The sequence below is a fragment of the Rhineura floridana genome, chromosome 2 (assembly GCF_030035675.1).
Source record: "Rhineura floridana isolate rRhiFlo1 chromosome 2, rRhiFlo1.hap2, whole genome shotgun sequence".
Lineage (NCBI taxonomy): Eukaryota > Metazoa > Chordata > Lepidosauria > Squamata > Rhineuridae > Rhineura > Rhineura floridana.
In genome coordinates, this window is record NC_084481.1 from 82,485,893 (window position 1) to 82,501,915 (window position 16,023).

At 45.7% G+C, this 16,023-nt stretch overlaps 1 protein-coding gene across 6 annotated transcripts in view; it reads right to left on the reverse strand.

The window, feature by feature from the left end:
• The window catches only part of SLC15A2 (solute carrier family 15 member 2), a 120,202-nt gene that overhangs the window by 35,781 nt on the left and 68,398 nt on the right, over nt 1–16,023 (reverse strand). For all 6 annotated transcript variants that reach the window (XM_061609115.1, XM_061609116.1, XM_061609118.1 and 3 more), the window contains 5 exons: nt 14,774–14,856; nt 11,003–11,089; nt 6,458–6,547; nt 2,427–2,471; nt 125–157 (listed from right to left, as the gene is read on the reverse strand). In XM_061609115.1, coding sequence (XP_061465099.1) covers nt 125–157; nt 2,427–2,471; nt 6,458–6,547; nt 11,003–11,089; nt 14,774–14,856 — 338 coding nt within the window. The remainder of the gene's footprint in view (nt 1–124; nt 158–2,426; nt 2,472–6,457; nt 6,548–11,002; nt 11,090–14,773; nt 14,857–16,023) is intronic.

Consider the following 16,023-nt stretch of genomic DNA (forward strand, 5'->3'; position numbering starts at 1 on the left):
GGATATAGTCTGTGATAGTGTATATGAAGTGATTACACAATTGAATGACTGGTGCTATGCCAGTGCAATCAATAGGGGTACAGATATAGTGGACACATGGCCTAGCCGATAGCCATTGCCTTACCTGCATCTGGTCAGGTTGAAGGACAAAACCTCCCTGAAATATAGTGGCGTTGAAATTGGTTAGACAGTAACAAAGCAGGCAGCTAACACATGAGGGAGGAGGGGGTCTTAACAGCTGAAGTGACTTCCCAGTGGGTCAGTATTTATTTTTATGGTCGACTCAACTCAATATTGTCCTTGACATGAACAATGCTTTAGAAGTGTGCCATCTGCAGAACATAACTGAGATTGTGTAGCAGAAAATTTTATTATATCACCAGACCCAACTGCCTGTGGATAGCATCTCTCAACAGAGGTGGGACCAGGCAGTCACAGGGACATGGTGTTTGTTTCAGAACAGGACTGTCTCCATTTATGAACAGCATAATGAATAATTAGTATTTATCTGATGCTTCCTTGAAGTTCTACTGTCAGTCCTGTCCTATCCAATTTCCTGGTCATCTATCATGATACCTGACCTCTACAACCTTGCAGGACGCAGCATGGACTCAGGCCACTTCCTCAGGGAGAGAATAATCAGTACCGTATTTGGGCCCCTCCATCCTCCCAGCCTCACAGAAGTCAAAGGCTGTAAAATCAGACAAGGGCCCTTTCACAACCCAGCCACCTCCTGCAGGAAGGCAGAGTCAACCACACTACAAGTCTGGTTTGCTTACATAAAGTTGGCTTTAGCCCACTGCTGAGGCAACATCTTCCTATAACTACCTTAGTTGGAGAGAGCTTTAGGCAGCAGTCCAAGGTCCTTTTTCCTGACTGGACTTGCCTTGCTTGGCCTGCTGTGACTTGGCCTTGCCTACCTGGCTGGACTTTAAAAACTTGGTTTGACTTTGCCTACCATGACCAGACTATACCTGCCTTCACTTCATGCTATCTGCTTCCCCAAAGAGTCTCAGGCACCCATGGAATAGGATAGTATCTTGGACATGGAGTTAATCTAATGTGGGTAATTTGTGTACTCTTGATGTGAGTCAGTGAATGGAAAATTGTCCCTTGGGGTTGGAGCTTGAATGAGATCTTCATGCTCCTTCCAAGTCCAATAAAGCTCCTGATTATACATTATGTTTTGCCACTGCACCTCTTTGCCCAGTGTCTAGCAGCACCTCTTTGCACCAGGATCATGGATTTTTGGACTTTGGCTACTGGATTTCAAATTCCCATCCAGTACGGAAGCTCACTGGGTGGCCTCGGGCAAGTAATCTATCTCTCTGCCTAACCCTCCTCACAGGAATATTGTGAGCATGACAAGAACCTGAACTCCATCCGCATGGAAAGGGTGGGATACAAATGAATATCAGCATATGAAGTGCCCTTATACCAAATAAGACTGTTGGTCCATCTAGCCTGGATTCTCTATTCTGACTGAAAAAGGCTTTCCAACAGAGCTGTATCCCAGCCTTGTTGCCCGATACCCATTTTTAACAGGAACTGTTAGGGATCGAACCTGGGATTTTATACATGCAAAGCATATGAACGAAGACTGAGCTGTGGCCCATTCCCTAAACCAAATCTGCTGCTGTTACTACTAGGGATGGGTGAGAATTTCGATTCAGTTCACATTTCAAGCAGAATTTATCAAATTTGCACTTTCCAAAACAATATGAGAACCGGAACAGCCATCCTTCAAAATTCACATTTATTAGAATTTTGGGATGCAGTTCACCAGCTAAACAATATTTATAAAAATGAATATATTAGGGGAAAGTGTGCATAAAAATGAAAATATGACTGAAAATAATATGCAAAAAGCCATGATGGGATGAGAAATGGCTTGCAAAAATGTGTGCCTTTGTCAAAATTGCCTACAACAATGTGTTTATTTGGAGAAATTCACACTAAAATGGTGGAGAATTTTCATGAGGATTTTTTTTAATTGCAGATTGCTGCAGAAATGTAGAGAACTGAATTGAACATTAGAAAAGTGAGAAACTGAGAGAACCAAAATGGACAGATCTTTTCATTCCTAGTTACTACTACTACTACTACGAATAATAATAATAATATGATATGGCAGAAGACCAAATGGGAATGTCCTTAGAAACTCTCAGAATCTCACTGAGCCAAAATGTATTAATTGCTGGAGGATACTCTATCTCTTCCATTCCATATTATATTGCTCTTGCTTTTTGCAGTTATGCTCCCCAGCCATTAAAGCTATAATTACTGTCCCTTTAAAGATTTATTTATTTTATAAATCAGTAGAAGCATGAACCTTTATTACACTGCCAGTCCATCATTTAAAATATTGACTTGAATTTTTTTGGAAGAAGAAATATCATTATCATGAATAAATCTTATCCACTTACAAAGTCAGCATTCATTTTAGTAGCTTGTAGTGTCCACCTAGAACCCTAAGGAAAGGGAAACAGACAATAATAAATACTATAGTCTACTGCATGCATGGCTAGCCTGAAAAAGCAATAACAAATTACAAAAAGGCCATAAAATATTATTAAAATTTAGAACATGAACATGCAGCTTAAACTTACATTTTTATCATACAGAACCATTGCAAGTAACTGAAAGCCTATGCATTCTCTCCTTATCTGTAATCATCAGACAGACACAGAACCTTGCCAATTCTTTTCTTAAAAGCCTTCCTTTCAAATACAGAGGAAACTCCATGGAATCACATCTAGCAGACAAAGAAAAGGCTTAAGTGACAGGTTGAACTTTGCATACAACCAAGGACGGAAGGCCATCCTTAAAAATGGAATCAACTGTGCGATATTCCATGAAATGCCCAGTTCTTGACATGTATATTTCTAACTCAAGGAACAACATCCCCTTTTCTGCCACCCAAATGCTTTCTTGTCTCACCAGTTTGAACTGGTCATATTTGGTTTACAAGATATGTTTAAACTGCTTTTTAAAATTGCAGTGTGCATGTATTCAAACATTCCTCACCTCCACTACCACCATATATCATTCTTATAATTTTCTAGAATAAAAGAATAAAAAAAATCACAAACCCAAGAAGAAAGCCCAGGAAAATGTTTATCCATGAGAAAGAAAAATAGCAAGCATTGACCAATAATTCTTACTTTCAGATGCATATATATGCAATCCTGCGCAAGTCTATTCAGAAGCAAGTCCCACTGAGTTCATTGAAACTTACTCCCATGTAAGTGTGCATAGAGTCTGAGGCCTCTCAATCCCCAAGAGGAAAAACTTGATAGTTAAACTGGTGTAAATAAATCTGATAAAAGCTTGTAGTGTAGATGTACCCCAGGATCTCTTAAGAGGAACTGGGGGGAATGCCCACGACATCATGTCACATGTGTTGCTGTTGTTGTTATGTCCCTTCAAGTCGAGTATGACTTACGGCGACCCTATGAATCAGTGACCTCCAAGAGCATCTGTCATGAACCACCCTGTTCAGATCTTGTAAGTTCAGGTCTGTGGCTTCCTTTATGGAATCAATCCATCTCTTGTTTGGTCTTCCTCTTTTCGTACTCCCTGCTGTTTTTTCCTAGCATTATTGTCTTTTCTAGTGAATCATGTCTTCTCATGATGTGTCCAAAGTATGATAACCTCAGTTTCATCATTTTAGCTCTAGTGACAGTTCTGGTTTAATTTGTTCTAACACCCAATTATTTGTCTTTTTCGCGGTCCATGGTATCCGCAAAGCTCTCCTCCAACACCACATTTCAAATGAGTTGATTTTTCTCTTATCCACCTTTTTCACTGTCCAACTTTCACATCCATACATAGAGATCGGGAATACCATGGTCTGAATCATCCTGACTTTGGTGTTCAGTGATACATCATTGCATTTGAGGACCTTTTCTAGTTCTCTCACAGCTGCCCTCCCCAGTCCTAGCCTTCTTCTGATTTCTTGACTATTGTCTCCATTTTGGTTAATGACTGTGCCGAGGTATTGATAATCCTTGACAAGTTCAATGTCCTTGTTGTCAACTTTAAAGTTACATAAATCTTCTGTTGCCATTACTTTAGTCTTTTTGACGTTCAGCTGTAGTCCTGCTTTTGTGCTTTCCTCTTTAACTTTCATCAGCATTCGTTTCAAATCATTACCAGTTTCTGCTAAGAGTATGGCATCATCTGCATATCTTAAATTATTGATGTTTCTCCCTCCAATTTTCACACCTCCTTCATCTTGGTCCAATCCCGCTTTCCGTATGATATGTTCTGCGTACAGATTAAACAAATAGGAAGATAAAATACACCCGTCTCACACCCTTTCCGATAGGAAACCAATCAGTTTCCTTCATATTCTGTCCTTACAGTAGCCTCTTGTGCAGAGTATAGATTGCACATCAGGACAATCAGATGCTGTGGCACCCCCATTTCTTTTAAAGCATCCCATAGTTTTCCATGATCTACACAGTCAAAGGCTTTGCTGTAAACTATAAAGCACAGGGTGATTTTCTTCTGAAATTCCTTGCTCCGTTCCATTATCCAACGTATGTTTGCGATATGATCTCTGGTGCCTCTTCCCTTTCTAAAACCAGCTTGGACGTCTGGCATTTCTTGCTCCATATATGGTAAGAGCCTTTGTTGTAGAATCTTGAGCATTACTTTACTTGCATGGGATATTAAGGCAATAGTTCAATAATTACTGCATTCTCTGGGATCCCCTTTCTTTGGAAGTGGGATATATATTGAACGCTTCCAGTCTGTGAGCCATTGTTTAGTTTTCCATATTTCTTCACGAATTTTTGTCAAAATTTGGACAGATTCAGTCTCAGTAGCTTGTAGCAACTCTATTGTTATGCCATCTGTTCCTGGTGGTTTGTTTCTTCCAAGAATTTTAAGAGCAGCTTTCACCTCACATTCTAAAATTTCTGGTTCTTCATCATATGGTTCCTCCGTGAATGAATCTGTCATCCTGCTATTCAGAGGTGGTTTACCATTGCCTTCCTCTGAGTTTGGATGCAGCTTAGTCTGGTGTCTCAGCTTTGACTATTCTGCCATGGGTGCCCCTGCTAGCAGTCTAGCCTCTTGGTCTAGACTCCTGATGGCATTGCTCTCAGCTTCTTCAACAGAAGTTTCTTGTAATGTACACATTCAACCAATTAAAAAAAAACACCTCTGATATTACTAGAGAAGGGGGAGAAATTTGATTCCGTTCACATTTAAAAGCGAACCTGCCTAATCTGCACTTTCTAAAATAATATGTGGACCAAAACAAAGCCATCCTTCAAAAGTTGTGTTTTTTTTAATTTTGCAATGCAGTTCCCAGCAATGTGATGTCTATAAAAATGCATATCCTAGGGTAAAGTCTGCATAAAAATGCACATAGTGAAAACAACATACACAAATGCCTTATATTAAGGAAAACGTCTCTGCAAAAATGTCTATATTATGCAAAATTGTATACAGAAACATGCATGTTTAGGATAATGGTATGAAGGCACATGAGGCCAGCGCCCTGCTGAAGCTAAGCAGGGTCAGGCCTGGTCAGTGCCTGGGTGGACACCACCTGGGAACCATATGTAAGCCACCTTGGGTTTCTATCATGAAAAGAAAGGTAGCGTATATATGTAATAATTAATTAATTAATTAATTACTAATAAATTTGCGGATGAATTTTATGAGGGCTTTTTTTAAATAATTGCAAATGTGTGAAAATGCGGAGAAATGAACTTAAGATTGGAAAAATAAGAAACCAAGAGAAACTAAAATTGACAGATTTGCCCATCCTTAGTTATTATTGACAAAAAGAAGGCCTTTGTGGAAGTCAGTTGTGAAGGTAGCCTTTACAGTGGTGTAGTAGTAAATTTTGAAGTGCAGGAGCTAATAATGACATTTCCTATACACAAAATCTAAAAATGCAGACAGCTATATAAAGGAGTGTTACTACACAAATGAAGGAAGAATGAAGGAAGTCTTTCAAGAAGGAGTGCTTTAGCTCTATAAAGACGAAACTTTCTGTAGCCTGACTGTAGCCCTATATCTAGTTATCTGAAAGTAAGCTCCATTGAACTCAGTGGTGCTTATTCCTGACTGCAAAGGTTAAACTTGCAAAACACATTGAGCTTTAACAAAAGATCTTCAGCCCAGCTAAAACGTAACCTTAAGCTTTTAATTAGAAATGAAAACAGCCTTGCAAAGAAATTGTTACCCTAGTGTGAAGTAGGAATCCCATTAGAGAAATGGTCCTGAAAACCTTGTTACCACTTCATTCACTGGTCAGAGCAAGGAGGGTCTGTCAATTACCTAGGCACTGTAGCTGATGGTGTCATTGCTTCTGCTCTGAAAAAAGACCTGGAGCTGTGCTCCCCCATGTTCCCCCTCCACTACGACTGATTGCGCATATTTTGAGATCAGAGCCGAAGGGTGCAGTGAAACTGCACTTGGTCCTGCTGTACATTACCTGCTGATCAAAGAGAGCCCAGAACATTGGCAGTGGGATAAAGAGGAACAGAACTCGTGTCACCATTTTTACTTCAGTGATCAGCTGGTTCTGTTAAAGCAAAAGTTAGAGACAGGAATAGTTATTAGGCAAGGGTAACAGGCAAAAATCTTATACAACATAATTTTGCTGCAAGGAGATGAGCTCTGAATAGGAAAACATGCTGTAAGTACGCCAGTTTTGCACTTGATGTGTTCAGGCACTTCCCAATCTGTTTAATTCCTTTGTGGAACATTTTAGATGCAAGGACAACTTAGGAGGCTGTTAAAAAGAGAGCTACACCTAGGCATATTCGGGATAACCCAGTTACCGCAGAATAATCACACATGCAGACCAAGATATATTTGTAATGTGGGAGCAAATGTACATAAGCTAATATTGCATGCACACGGAAAAAGCAAAGAAATCTGGTTAGGAGGCACACACCAAATAAGTGTATCTCAGGATCACTGAATGCATTATGTTTTTGGTGGCAAACACATATTTGCAAACCTGTCTTATCTCAAAGCTGAGACTGGATGAACCTTCCTGACTAGTGTACTCTTGGTGGCAAACATGGATTGGTCGAGATCTAAAACTCTCTTTTGCTCTTGGATGGTTTGTTTTGGGAAGGGTACAGTTGCATTTACAAACAAATCTACACTATGACTGGAAAAGGGAACTTCAACTTCCCTGTACTCAAGCTACTTTTCCCAGAGTTGCAAAAAACGTGTATGCACCCCATAAAGGAAGCACACATGCACAAAAAATGACAAGCCAATTTAGAATTTTGAAAAAAACAAACCTCTTTTTTTAACATTCTCCAGTATCACTTGCAATCCCGTTCTGCGCCCGGTACTTACCGGGCGAAGGGGCGCGTTTGCGGCCGCAGCCAAAGCCTGGGCTGCCATCTTGGGGGGGGGCATGCAGCACGCTGGCGCACTGACGTGTCATGCAGCAAGGGGGCGGGGCGGCTGAGGGCTATTTAAGGCCGCTCTGCCAGCTTCCCGCCCTCCTTTGAATTTCAGCGGCAACAGGCTTCGGACGCAGCAAGGCCTTTGGTGTTGCGAGGCCGTGCTGCGGTGGCGCCGAGGCCTGGTGAAGTGGGACTTGCCTGGGCAGCAGCAGCGAGGCTTCGGGCCGGGCAAGGCCCTGTGACTCTGGCACCCGCGGGACGGCGGCGAGGCTTGTGGTGGCACTTTCCAGGGCGGAGGCAGAGAGGCTTTGGGGCTTTGTGGCAGCAGCCGCATCAGCTGCTCCGGGGCTTCGGCGGAGGCCTGTGGCTGGCCAAGGCTTTGGCAAGGCGGGCCTTTTCCTGGTGGCGGCGGCGGCAGCGGAGGCCCCCCCTTTCCTGGCCTGAACTTCGCGGTAGCAACAACGTGGGAGCAGATACGGCGGCAGCAAGGAGCACAGCTAGGTGGCCTTGGGGCTGCTTTTATTTGCGGGGTTCTTTGGGAAGGGGGTTTGCGGTAGTCAGGCTCCCCCTGGGAAATTCGGGGTCAGGCGATTAACGCCATCATCACTGGGAGGCCTGGGTGACTGGGGGCAGGAGTGGGGAGCCAGTGGCCCAGGGATTAAGGGGGTGCAGGTTGACGCAGGGATAAAACAAGGCTAGCCCCCCCTTTGGTGCAGCAGCCACCCCACTTCTCGCTTCTGAAAGTGGTGCCCCATCTTCCTTCTGAGCAGTGTATAGGCCAGCTGCATGCAAGGCGCTAAGGATGCCATCCAAAAAAGGGCAAGGTGGGCCAAAAGGGAAAGGAAAGGCCCCCAAGGTAGGGGGTGGACGCCCACCCCCGGCGCCGATGGATAGAAAGGGCAAGGAGGGGCCGCCATGGGCGGCCATACTGGCTAGGTTGGAAGCCCTAGAGCATGGCTCACGCCAGCCTAGTGCGCCTCAGGTCCAACCTGTGCCAGGGGGAGTGAATGAGCCACCCCCAAACGTCCCCAGAAAAAAACACAGCATCCAGTAAGTGGGGCTAATAAGGGAGCCCTAGGGCATGGCTCAAGCCAGCCTAGTGTGCCCCCAGCCCAACCCGTGCCGGGGGGAGCTAATGAGCCACCCCCTAAATGCTCCCGGGGAAAAACGCAGCGCCCAATGAGCGGGGCTAACGAAGGGGCTATTGCTTCCATCCTACCGTGACTGGACGCACTTGAGGCTGGTCCCAGCAGGGCTGAGGCAAGGATGCCCAGCGCTGAAGCAGCTCCCACTTTACAAGCGGCCTCGGCAATGCAGGACACGCAAGGGTCTTCAGCAGGCAGCACACTGGGTGAGTCTCCCATTGCACCACACCAACAGGGGCAGCAGCAGTGGAGCTGGCCCCTGTGGGGATACCCCTACTGGCCCTTTTCTCCACCAGCTGGAACTGAAGGGTGCGGGCAAGCAGGGACTCCCACAAGGGGAGGGGATGGTGTGCCATCTCAGCAGCATCCGCAAAGGGAGGCCTGCGAGCAGGTCTGGCAAGCCACCACTGGGACAGCGAGGGAAGGAGGGACCCAGTCCTCCTTGTCTGCCAACCCCCCGGCAGAGACGGCTGACCCTCTGGGATCAGTCCGAGACGGGGCTATACCTTTTGGGGAGACATCAGCCCCACTAGGTTTTCACCTGCTGCCTGCTACGAAGAAGAAAATATGGAAGGGGGAATATGTGGACCTATTCTCGCTTCTGTATAGGGAGCCGGTGAAGAAGGATAAGGATAAGGGTGAAGATGTGGACCCCGATAGGCCCAAGTGGCGACGTATAGAGCGCACTTGGGCTAACTGGTTGCCTGCATTTCTGACGTACATGGGGGTTGTCATACAGAGGCAGCCTCAGAGGGCCTCAGTATTTATCAAATACCTCAATATCATATATTGGGGCTACTCTGAGTTCCAGGGGACGGCATGGCTCACCTATGACGAGGCATTCTGTATGAGGGCGGCCTTTGACACCTCCCTCCCCTGGGACAAAAAGGAGGCCGACCTGTGGCTGCAATTTATGTCACACTCCAAGCCCATGGTCGGTGATAGGGCGGACAGCGGCCACCTCTTGGTGCGGCATGGGTCAGCAGCTCCTTCCCGCGGGCCGGTGGGGCAGGGGGTTCAACCAGTCAGGGTACCTGTTTGTGCACAGGGACTCCCAGCCCCTTACCAGGTATCAGTTTTGGTCAGTGGCAAAGGCCACACTGCGGAACTTAGGAGTGAACCCCAGTAAGTTCTGGATGCATTCCTTCCGTATAGGCACGGCCTCCACTACGGCCCACCTGGGTTTCTCCAAGGAGAGGCTGCAGGCAGTGGGCCGGTGGTCTTCGGACACATACAAGGCTTATGTTAGGCCACTGGAGGAGATGCATGAGGCCTGACGTCAATTGTTGGTGTTTTGACAGGTTGCTGGGAAAGATTGGAGCAGGAACGCATCCTCCTCTGCGGCCACAGCATGGTTTTCTGGGCAGGCCGCAGGGCGGCGAAGTCTTGCTTCAGAACGCAGCTGGGGCTTAGTCAATGGGCCGTGGTGCGGTGGCTGGGACGCCGGGGGATGCATTGGGACGGGCTCCTACCTGCCTTGTTTCAGCCGGCTGTGGACCGGGCGGTGCCCCGGGTGCTGGTAATCCACCTGGGAGGTAACGAATTGGGGCTGTTGAAGGGCAAGGCCCTCATTGAACAGGCCGGTAGTGACCTCCGGGCCACTGCACGTCTCTGGCTGGGGGTGCACTTGGTGTGGTCAGACATCCTGCCGCACAGGAAGTGGAACTGTGCTGGTGACCCACGGGGAATGGACAGGGCTCGGAAAAAGGTCAATAGACAAATTCAGAAGGCCATCAAGGACTTAGGGGGTTCCGTCATTCCCCACCCAGAGATCAAGCACGACAGGCTGGAATTGTTCAGGCCAGACGGCATGCATTTGACTGACATGGGCAATGACATCTTCCTGATGGACCGGCAGAGGGGCTTACACCAGATTCTTATCGGGTGTGGGGTAAAGGGAGACTAAGCAGAGGCTTGTCCCCCTTTTGTGGCAAAGAAGTGCGGGGAAAGGTTAAAAGGAAAGGGGCAGCTAGGTGACACCTTTAGGCACCTTTGGGGGTGACAGGAGGTATGGAGGCCTGCAGCTCAGGGCTATACGGCCCAGGGGCAGAATACAGGCCACCTTTGGGGCCAACGTGCCTCATCCGCTCGGAGTTTCAGGGCTCCGGGGGGCGGTGATGCAGGTTGGACCCCCTACAAATCTTCAGGGTGTGGCTGGAGCCGGGGGGCTGGCACAGGGCAGCCCCTGGCTCAGGCAGGGTTTGGTTGCTCTATAGCTGCAAGCAGGCTTTGCCTGGATTGTCAGAATGCTCCCGCACTTAATTTCTCCTCTGCAGGTTCATGATTCTAATTGATTATAAAGTGGCCCATGATTTAACCCAAGGAATGTTTGTGTGTTATTTCGGCAATAGGCCGCAATGGTCAGCCTGAATTTGAATCACTACCCTCTAGCTGAAGCATTCTGATAGCCCACATCTTATTAGAGGAATATATATTAAAATATTTCAGATACAAATATTTACTTACTGAATATTTTTCTGATGCCCAGTCCAGCCAGTGCTCCCTTTTAGGAATGTGCTGGGACCGATTTTTGATCCGGTTTGTAACAGCAAACTAGAGAAGAACAGAAGTAATTAAGAGATATGTAGGTTTGTTTCCTACGTTTGCTTCGATTAGTCAACTACCAAAAACCCATCACATTTATTTACATCATTTTTAAAAACAATATTATCCTGTTTTCTTGATTCTATTTTCATGCTACATATCAGTGATAGGAAACCTGTGGTCCTCCAGATATTGGTGGATGCCAACTCCCATCAACCTCAGCCAGCATGGCCAACAGTCAAGGATGATGGGAGTTGCAGTCTAGCAATATCTGGAAAGTCACAGGATCCCCATTCAAGTCTTATTCTTTCTGTTGTTTCACTGGATGACCTCCACAAGACAGAAAGGACATTGTTATCAGAGTAAGGGACAGGCATATTGTTCCTACAGTCCTTAGTTTTCCTTTTCTTTTTGCCAGAAAAAAAGTGGCAAGATTAAACTGCGTCCAGTTTGAGAGGTGGATCATTAGTTTGATTCCATATTAGGCAGTTCATCTAAGTAGCTTCATAGCAGACAACTTCTCTGCAGTGTCAGTAATTTTTGAAATGCTGATCTGAGAATCTAGATGATAAAGGTTCCCTGTCCTTAAAAAGTAAGACCCATTTAAATTTTATTTAGTCCAGCACTCTGAGAGTTCCAGTGCTACTAACTATTGGCTGGATGACATCAGTGGACCCCTTCCCTGAGAGAGTCCACCTCTTCCTAGCTGCTGTTCCCACTGGGCATTATCTTCCCCAGTGTATACTACCGCCCAGAGGAATAATGCAAGGCATGTTAAGAGTGCTGCTTTTCCCCTCCTTGCTCTTATCACTACTTGCATGCTCAGAGGGGGCAGGAGAACACACAGTGACAGCAAGGAAAATGAACATCAGGGTCAGGAGGCTCTGGGGGTCAACTGTGGGGCACCTGCAGGGCTGTGGCCATCAGCAGGTGCCCAACAATGCCTGCTCCTGAAGCCAGCCCTGCAGTGGCCAACCATGTTTAATGAGAAGGGTGTGATCAGCTTATCCCATCCCACTGCTTATCCCCAGCACCTGATCATCAATTATATTTTCTCTGGATGCAGAATTTCCATCTAGCTGTGATAGCTAACCCATCCTCTACTAAACTGTCTAATCCATTTTCTTTCTTTTTAAATCTTAAACTTGTGGCCATCACCATATCTGATGGTAATGAATTTCATATGTTACTTATGAATTAATGATTGTATGAGGAAGGACTTATTTTTACCTCAATTAATACAGTGTCAATGAATTTCACTGGTTGACCCTGGATTCTAATATGCCAGGTGAGGGAGAACAAGACAAAGAGATGTAACATCTCCCTTCATCCCATTCATAATTTTGTACATGTCCATTGCATCACATCCCTGCGTCATCTTTTTTCCTAAACTTAAAAGAAAAGCCCCTAATGCCTTGCTGTGCAAATTGTCACAGTGACTTCAGCGCTGGAGTAAAGTAATACTAATCAGGATGATGGATGGTAGGGCACCGATCTGGATGGTAAGGAACACAGCCAATGAGCATTTTGGCCTCAAGCCCCCTGGTCTAGCTCCAACATGCACTTATGCTCTGAAAGGCGTTGGACAAAATATTCCCATGTAATGCCTTTGATCCTGAATGGCTCCTTGGGTAAAGTGGTAGGTAAATTTGAAGTGGTCCTTGGGTAAAGTGTCTCATGCAATCAGATACTAGCTCCTGAAATCATTGGCATAAAAGTCCTATGCAGATATCTGAAAGTGTGAGGATAATAAATGCATCCAGGGGGAAATAGGATCATGTCAGCTGGCTCTCCTCCTTGACTCCTTGTGTTGATCTATCCTCTGCCCAGAACCTATGTGTGTGCAGCTTACAGGCCAAACGCAGCAGGGCTGGCACCAGACCACAGCACACACACACCCCGTGTGTGAGTGCTTAAATACACCCAGTCATCCACGCCGCCATCTTGGGTGATGGCAGGCATGCACATGCAGTGTGCTGATGAGGCAACACAAGAGGTGGAGCTACCAGGCATACTTAAGTGCGTGCGGGAGTGGTGTTGCCTGGGAGAGCTCCTGCTCCATGATCCATGACACTGTCCAGATGCAATTTGCAATCACACCCCACGACTCAATGCTGACAAGGATCACAGAGAGGGAGTTCCATCCTCCTAGCCACAGCTTCAGGGGTCCTTGACCAGTGCCCAACCTGGCCGCCCACTGGGGTCAGGCCTGAGAAGCAGCACCAATGGGCTTGATTCCAGTGCCCCCCATGCACTGATTCTCTTTGGTTATCTGCACAGGTCTGAGAGCCCCAGGCAAAGTGTCCTTTAGTGGTCCTGCCCCTCCCTCTGCTATTAGTGGGCCCTGGTAGACTTACCTGGTCATGGTGGCAAGTACAAGCTGTTCTCTAAGCAGTATCAGGTGGTTGGGGGCTGCCATTTTAATTTCCCTCAATTCCCCAAAGTGAGTCTATGTTAGGAGGAAGGTGGGAAGTTAAAATGGCATCCCCTAACCACCTACCCTGTTCAGGGGGACCTGGGCAGGTGTCAGCAGTAGGTTCTACCAGGTTGTTGGGGCCCCAGCAGCAGCCCACAGATGCCAGGTGCTGCCACCAGCCCTGTTGTACAAAGCTCATGACTGCCTTGAGATGGGGGAGCTACCTTATACACATACATACTAATTAGGGCTGTAATGTTTTATATAGGGTAGGGAACATTGTGGGGCCTGAAGGTCACTTTCCCTTCTGGGCAAAATTCTGGGAGCCACACAGCTTTGGCAAAGTGGCAAAAGTGGATGGACCATCAAATATAAACTTGACCATTGTACAGGAGGCTAGTTTCTACACATACTCACACGTCCCTCTCTATGCTCCATCCAACCAAGCAAGATGCATTGTTAGAGTTCAAGGATGCATTCACACACCAGGCAAAAACACTCAAGGAGAGTGTGAAGCAACACGAATGAGGGATGTAGCCTGGAGAGAGAGGGTGTGAGTGGGAAGGGCTTCAGCCTGGGGAGAGTCCCAAGGACCAGACACAAAGGCCCAGAAGGCTGCATTTGGTTCCCCTCTCCTGATTTAATAGATCAATCAGTGATCAAAAACCTTTTAAGAGACTAAAAAGATGCTCCCAATTAATTGGGCATAATATCATCATTAAGTATTATTGGACTGGGATGATGATGACTTAGGTACTACTGGATTTTGCAAGGAGTTTACAATAACAGACAACATGTTAAAAGGCATTCTATCCCTTCCTCCCTAGACCCACCTATCACCCTTAACACCAAATAAAGTAAATACATTTTAGGGCAAGTATTTGTAAAAACTGTGGGTTTAGGCACCATCTTGAAAGATCAATTTCTCTTTTTCTTTGAGGCAGGAGGAAATGGATATTTTAACATTATGCCTGCTACAACATATGCATGCAACACCTAAGGATGCTTCTGGTTTCTGAAATTTTGCGTTTACTCCTCTGCAAATTCATACAAATGTAACTGATAGATTTATTGACAGGTAAGGCTGCAATCCTGTACCTACTTAACTGGGAGCAAGCTCAACTGAATTCAGCAGGATTTACTTCTAAGTAGGCATTTACAGGATTGTGTTGTAAAACTCATATGGTTAATCAATTGAAATCATGAATATACATATGGAAAATATGATTTTACAGGCTTAAAACCAAGCATAAAGAATATCTAAGAAACACACTTACCCCAATGCACTTGCAAACTTTGAGCAAGATATTTCCCTCTGGCGGAGTCTTTTTGTATATTCCATTTCCAGCAATAAACACAACTATAAAAGAATTTTAGTTTAAATGGAAGCAAAAGGAGTTGTATCCAATGTAGCTTTACACTAGCATGAAGAACGTCCACTTGTGCAAAGTGGGGCACCCACCTGTCATTGCTCTCCCCTACCCATTGTCACCCCCTGCCCGAAAAGTTGTTCCTGAGAGTTAGAGGACCTTCCAGAATAGTATGGTATATGTCATGGAGGGTGGAAGTAGGTAGGGTGCACTGCCAAAAATCAGGTGACCCGCCTTGCCCAAGCAGAGGCACTTCCTACTAGCACAAAGCCATAATTGGATATTGCTAGTAAAAACTACTTTAGAACTCGGTTAAGAGAGTGTCCATTGACATATACACGGTAGACAAGGAATGCATCTTTTGGCATCAGGGTATTCCCAAACATTGATGGTCATAAACCCTATTCAGGCAATGCACAAGGGAAAAAATTGTGGAGGGGAGTGTTAGTGTATGCTGCTGCACATCCAATCCACACTGTAACATAAGAAGAGCCTGCTATATCAGGCCAAAGGCTCATCTCGTCCAGCATCCTGTTCTCACAGTGGCCAACCAGATGCCCAGAAGAAGCCTGCAAGCAGAACCTGAGTGCCAGAGCCTGCAGCAGCAGCAGCATGATTCCCAGCAATGGATATTCAGAGGCACACTGCCTCTGACAATGGCAGGTAGAACATAGCCATCATGGCTAGTAGCCACTGATAGCATTATCCTCCACGAATTTGTCTAATCCCTTTTTAAAAGCATCAAATTTACTGGTCACCACTACCTCTTTGGGAGCGAATTTCAAATGTGTGCTGTGTAAAAAAGCATTTTCTTTTGTCTGTCCTGAATCTTCTAATATTCAGCTTCATTGGGTGTCCATGAGTTCTAGTGTTATGAGGGAGAAAACCTTTCTCTATACACTTTCTCCACACCATGCATAATTTGATATGCCTCTATCATGTCTCCTCTTATTCACCTTTTCTCTTTATCTCCGTATGCTTTCTTTGTTGCAAACAGACCAGCACGTTTTTCCATGATCACCTTTTTCCATGAGTGATGCAAGTGATGAGATGTGGTCTCATCTATGCCATAACCTTTGATCCAGCACAGTTCATACTTTGCTGCCCATTGTCTTCACATAAAAGCTTGCACCTCATTAAAAAGTGCATCTTTTGTG